Source organism: Scleropages formosus, chromosome 11 (genome assembly GCF_900964775.1).
Source record: "Scleropages formosus chromosome 11, fSclFor1.1, whole genome shotgun sequence".
Lineage (NCBI taxonomy): Eukaryota > Metazoa > Chordata > Actinopteri > Osteoglossiformes > Osteoglossidae > Scleropages > Scleropages formosus.
The window spans coordinates 2,126,638-2,133,081 of NC_041816.1; the positions used below are offsets into that span (position 1 = coordinate 2,126,638).

The 6,444-nt window shown below is 55.3% G+C and overlaps 1 protein-coding gene across 1 annotated transcript; it reads left to right on the forward strand.

Annotated features, from left to right (window-relative positions):
• The first annotated feature begins 4,392 nt into the window (after positions 1-4,392).
• On the forward strand, positions 4,393-6,190 carry fjx1 (four-jointed box kinase 1). Its single transcript, XM_029256462.1, has one exon. It carries the CDS (start codon positions 4,700-4,702, stop codon positions 6,038-6,040), a length of 1,341 nt encoding a protein of 446 aa, XP_029112295.1. The 5' UTR covers positions 4,393-4,699; the 3' UTR covers positions 6,041-6,190.
• The last annotated feature ends 254 nt before the right edge of the window (positions 6,191-6,444 follow it).

The following is a 6,444-nucleotide window of genomic DNA, read 5'->3' on the forward strand; positions in this document are numbered from 1 at the left end:
GGATATCGTCCAATAAAGCCCAACGGATAGGAGCCACAAACTGCGTCGGGGACAAGATGGTGTCTGGTGGGGAGAGCTGAGGCGATACCTCGAACAAACGGGACAGGGCATCGGCCTTGCCGTTCTTGGAGCCAGGACGATAGGTCACCGTGAAACGGAACCTGGTGAAGAACATGGCCCACCGCGCCTGTCTGGAATTGAGCCTCTTTGCCTTCTGCAGATACTCCAGGTTCCGGTGATCAGTTAACACTAAGAATGGGTGCGTAGCCCCCTCTAACCAATGTCTCCACTCTTCTAAGGCCATCTTTATGGCTAAGAGCTCCCTGTTTCCTACATCATAATTCTGTTCAGTAGGCGACATCTTGTGTGAGAAATACGCACATGGATAGAGCTTCAGGGGACTTCCCTGGCGCTGTGAGAGCACTGCCCCTACCCCGGCCTCAGAAGCATCAACCTCCACAATAAAGGGCAGTTTGGGATCAGGGTGCTTCAGGATTGGGGCAGAAGTAAAACGCTGCTTTAGGTCTTCAAAGGCCTGACTCGCCTCAGGAGTCCAGGTCAGGCGCCTAGGGGCTCCTTTTAACAGCGCAGTCAACGGGGCTGCAACGGAACTGAAGTTCCTTATGAAGCGCCTATAGAAATTCGCAAAACCTAGGAACCGTTGCAGGTCCTTTACTGTCTTTGGCTGAGGCCATGACAGAACTGCCGAGACCTTCTGTGGATCCATCGTGACCCCGTTGGGTGTTAGGATGTACCCCAGGAAATCCACAGAGTGCACATGGAACTGGCACTTCTCCCCTTTCACGTACAGCTTATGTGCTGCCAGCTTTTGCAACACCTCCCTGACATGTCCAATATGTTCCTCACGGGACCGAGAAAAGATCAGGATATCATCCAGATACACTAATACTGAGCGATTAATTAGTTCTCTGAGTACTTCATTAACAAAAGCCTGGAATACGGAAGGTGCATTCGCCAGGCCAAAAGGCATGACCAGGTACTCATAATGGCCGAGGGCGGTGCTAAAGGCGGTCTTCCACTCATCCCCTTCCCTAACGCGAATCAGGTTATATGCACTCCTAAGGTCCAGTTTAGTAAAGATGGTAGCACCGGAAACCTGTTCGAGGGCCGACGTGATAAGAGGCAAGGGGTGCGGGTACTTCACAGTAATGGCATTTAGCCCCCGATAATCAATACAGGGGCGCAAACCCCCGTCCTTTTTCTCAACAAAGAAAAAGCCAGCGGAAGCTGGAGAGGTAGACGGCCGGATGAATCCGGCTTCTAGTGCCTCCGTTATATAAGCCTCCATTGCCTGATGTTCAGGTTGAGAAAGAGGGTATACCCGCCCCCTAGGGGGTGTAGTGCCCGAAAAAAGATCTATAGCACAATCCCAAGGTCTATGAGGAGGCAGTTCTGCAGCCTTGTGTTTGCTAAACACCGCCACTAGATCTGCATACTCCCTTGGAAGCTGCAGGGGAAGATCTGCATTAGGGCTCTCTATGGATGTGGAGTTACAAGACGTCTCCAGGTGTTTGGGACACTGCTGTCCCCAAGACAGCAGTTTCCCCTCACTCCAAGAGATAATAGGGTCATGGGTGCATAACCATGGATATCCCAAAATAATGGGGTTATCAGGGGACTTAATCAGATAGAACCATATCTGTTCCTTATGGAGTGGCCCTACCTGCATAGTAACGGGCTCTGTGCGCTGTTCTACACGCCCCGACCCGATTGGAGCGCCATCAATAGCTTTAATAGCCAGGGGTTTTGGGCATCGGGCACAGGGCAAGCCCCAGGACGCGGCCATATCATGATCCATGAAATTCCCTGCAGCGCCGCTGTCTACCATAGCTTCCGTCTGCTGCTGCTGGAAACCCCAGGATACTGTAACTGGTAATGTCAACAGGGGGGTATGGAGAGATACATCACTCACCAGTAAGTCGGTCCGTTGGGATCCACGGGGTGGCCGCACTGGACAGGAAACCTGAACGTGATCCGCAGCTCCACAGTAAAAGCACAAGCGTTGCAGAAAACGGCGCCTCCTTTCCTCCTCTGTCAAACGCCCGTTACTGAGTCGTATTATTCCCTGTCTGACGCACTGTTCTTCGAGCCCTGCACAGCTGACAAGGTTGCGTGCTTGAGCCGGCTCACTGTCCACAGGGCTGTAGGGCACCTGCTGCCCTGGCGGCGTCGGGGTCCGGCTGGACCTGGAGTTGCTCCGGTAATCCGGCGAGAACTCCTGAGAGAGTGGTCTTGACAATCGGGGGCTGGATGTCTTCTCCACTGGAGACCTGGAACGCACCTGAAAACTCTTGGTGCTGGGGAAGAACTGTCTCTCTGTCTTTCTGTCTGGGCTAGGGGGTGACTCTGGAGAGTAGGGCCCTGGGAACAGAGAGGCTGGACTGGAGATTGAGTATTCTGTGTAATTCTGGTTCTCACCTCTACTACCTTGCAAAGCCTCCGGGAAGGGAACGGACAGCTGCTCAGTAGCGCTGATCCCATTGGTCTGCACAGGGCTCGTGGGCTCCGCGCGAGGACCCGAGGAAGCATAAAGACGATCAAAAAGACATGTCCGCCAATCATCATGCGTTTGCGAACTGGTCGGATCGGCGCCCCGCCCACCGCGACCGAGGAGTCGTGTCAACCGCCCCAACTGATCTGTGAGGCGGCTAGCGGCATTTGCGCAAACCAGGAGCCGTTCTTGGTTCGCCTCTGTCAGATCCGCCAGCTCACGCCATTCCGCTGAAGTCATATTAGCAGGCGGATTCTTCTGTAGCGTCCGGACGGGAGTCCGACACGGACGCGCGTTGCTATTACGTCCAAACACAGACGAAATATATAATGACTTCACGTGCAGTGTGAAGTTAGACGTGTACGGTGAATATTGTAAGACACTCGGTGGAAGTGAAACAAGAAACACGAGACCAGGAAACACACACGGTGTTGGAACTACGGTGAACAGTGAAACGCTAATCTGTGAGTCTGACCGCAACCCTGAGACGTGACGAAATACCGGACAGGAACGATGGACCAGGACCGAAGAACAAGAGGCAGGAACTGACGGGACGGGCACTCGGGACTGGAACATGCACACCTAGAAAACAAACTGAGGGAACAAGAGACTACCAATCGCCAACGAAGCACAAGAGAACTGCTGATTAAGAATCCGCGACTAGTTCTGCTCCGCTGGCTCCTTTTATACCTCCATGTCCTACGAGACTGAGAGGTGATAGGTGAGCGTTAGCTAGCGGCACTGAGTGGCGCCGCCTCTGACCAGGAGGGGCAGTGACCCCGTGGGATGTGACACTTGGAATGATATATCTTTTTTTTTTTCATTCTGTACTGTAAAACTTGCTTCTGTGTCATTCATTTAATTAACAAACATTCGAATGAGCATTAGGGCAGAGCACAGCATACTCTAAGTAAAATTAATTGACAGTTTTGATCTCCTAAGCGCTTGATAAATGTGAGTGATTTTTTTTTTGTTAATAATTTTAATAACAATTAGTTTAATAGAGTAATGGAAAAGCCTATATGCAGCTACTCGTGTAACGTACACTGGTTTGTGGTATGTGACAAATTCACTGTACTCTACAATCCCGTGTCTGCATCCAGATTTCTCTGTTGATGCGATGCACGTCGCTTTGGAGAAAAGCGTCTGAGAAATTAATAAATGTAAATGTAATGGACTTTTTATCCGGTGTAACTCTGCATAATTTTATGTGCATCAAAGGTGCTTCCTGCGCAGCTCCTGCGACGGCTTCGTTTTTATTTATATTCACTTTACCCCCGTGCGCAGCGGTACTTTGCCCCATTAGGGCGCGCTACCCCGGGGGCACAGCGCACCCAGTCCCAAATCCAGCGCCTCGACGCCACTTTCACACTCCTGCTTTCTTAAATTATCTCATTTCATGCAAGGTGCTACTCCTCTGGGCTATGAATTCTTCATTTGAACAGCGCATTTGTAATTCCAACAACTTCGCACAGTTAATTGCTATGTGTATCGGCCAGAAAATAATACATGCGACAGCGAATATAATTATAGACAAAAATTACAGATGTTAACAAAATCAGCCACGCACTCATTACCGAGATACAATCACTGTGATTATTTTTAATCCTTAGAATATTACACTAACTTGACTTTCATTTCACCACTTAAGTGTTTAAGAGAGGGAAGACGCGAGCAACGCCGTCCGCGCAGCTGTGTTCCGAGAAGCAACGCGCTCTCCTACTTATTACTTAGTATCTCTTTTTCCGCACTTTCTCGCCGCTCTTCCTTCACCTACCCCACCCGCGCGGCACCCGGGGCTGCGGGTCACGTGCTCGCGCTCGCGACTGTGCCCCCCTTCGGAGCCGGAGCTGCGCGAGAACATCAGTGAGTGAGTTTCAGAGATGGAGAGAGGCAGGGTTCCCGTGCGCTGAGCGCGTCCACGCAGCGCGCGAAACCAGTGACCCACAGCGAGTGTGTCTCGGCGCCAGTCGCACATAGCGGGCGGGGGGACAGGATGATTCTGTGAGATCACATTAAAATGGGATCAGTTTCGCGGAGAGCGCGGCTCGGATTTCCACGGAACGGTCGGCGGCGGAGCGCAACAAGGGGCTGCGAGTGACACTTAGAAACACGGGACGGGGCAGGACGGACTGTCACTCCTTCCGCGGGGGTCCCTGCAGCGCGGGCAGGCGACTTTTTGGTACCATGATCATGATGATGAGGATGAGCGGTGACTTTGCGCGTGCCCTCACACTCCTGCTTCTGTGCGCTTCCGTCTGCCTGTGGATCCGGACTGACCGCTGGCTGGATGGGCTGCACGCGAGCAGCGGGTCTCCCGTGTCGGGTGGCGCGCGCTCTCTCCACGGACATGCGGATCGGAATTCTCCCAAAACTTTCCGCGCGCTCTTGGCTCTCCCTGGCGCGCAGGCTGCTGTGCGCGCGGGGGGGAAGGCGACGCGCACCCGTGCCCGAGCCCGAGCCCGCGGTGGACCCGAGGTCCTGTCTGCAGCTCTGAGAAAGACACGGGACGAGACAAACGAAACCCACACGCGAGCCAGTTCCACGCAAAGCCGGGGGAGAAACGTCACGGCCAGTTCCGCTGGGTTACTGCAGGACGGGGTGTTCTGGAGCGAGTGGCTCGAGGATCTGCTCCCCAGCGCGTTCACAGAGCAGCGCGCCCGCGCATGGAGGGACGGGGTCAGAGATCGGAGCGTCGTGGTCTTGGAGTCGGGCTGCGGGAGACCCTCTAACCGGCTCGCCGTGTTCGCGGACGGGGCCAGAGCGTGTGTGCGCTACGGCATCAGCGCGGAGCAGGTGCAGGGCGAAACCCTGTCCTACTACCTGGCCACTTTATTAGGTATAGGCAATCTGCCGCCGCTCGCGCTCTCCCGGCTGGACCCCACCGGGGAGCAGTGGGCGGCCGTGACGGACAGCATGGGCGCCCTGCAGTGGGCCGTGAGCTCGCTCGTGTCGCTCACCGAGTGGATCCCCGGTCTGACCGGCGCCGTCGTGCCGGGACCCCTGCGGCAAGGCGGGGAGGGGCTGCACCCGTTACGGGAGGACCTGCTTTCCGCGACAGTGACGGAGCTGCTGGAGCTCGTAGAGTGGAGCGACCTCATTGCGTTCGACTTCCTCACGGCCAACTTCGACCGGCTCGCGAGCAACCTGTTCAGCCTCCAGTGGGACCCGCGCGCCACCGAGAGGAACGTGAGCAACCTGCACAAGACGCCCAGCGGCCGCCTCTTGTTCATTGACAACGAGGCGGGCCTCGTGCACGGCTACCGCGTGCTGCGCATGTGGGAGCGGTACCACGCGACGGCGCTCGGCGCGCTCTGCGTGTTTCGGCGGGAGACGGCGCGGCGCGTGAGTCGGCTGCACAGCCTGAGGGATGTGCGTCAGCGGCTCCTCGCGCTGCTGCGGGATAACGAGCCCCTGGCGCCCGAACTGGGCTTCCTGTCGGACGAGCACGCCGAGATTTTGCAGAGCAGAATCGACATTTTGCACGAACACATACAGCGCTGCAAGGCTAAATACAGCTCAACGTGAAGGGCCCGTGACCTTTCTTGTGTACGTCACGCTCGTCTCCACCAATCACCGGGTTTCCCGCGCGTCGCGCGCCTCTCTGGGCCACCAGAGCTCGGTGTTCGCACGTTAAAAATGTTTCGGTAGAATATATGTTTCCATAAAGGAAACAGAACGCACTATCAAATCCTTAATTATTTAAAGGACATAGAACACACACACACACACACATTTTCAGAACCGCTTGTCCCATAGGGGGTCACGGGGAACCGGAGCCTACCCGGCAACACAGGGCGTAAGGCCGGAGGGGGAGGGGACACACCCAGGACGGGACGCCAGTCCGTCGCAAGGCACCCCAAGCGGGACTTGAACCCCAGACCCACCAGAGAGCAGGACTGTGGTCCAACCCACTGCGCCACCGCACCCCG

Coding starts and splice junctions, on each gene's coding strand:
- fjx1 (XM_029256462.1), top strand. CDS start 4,700: ATGATCATGATGATGAGGATGAGCGGTGACTTTGCGCGTGCCCTCACA.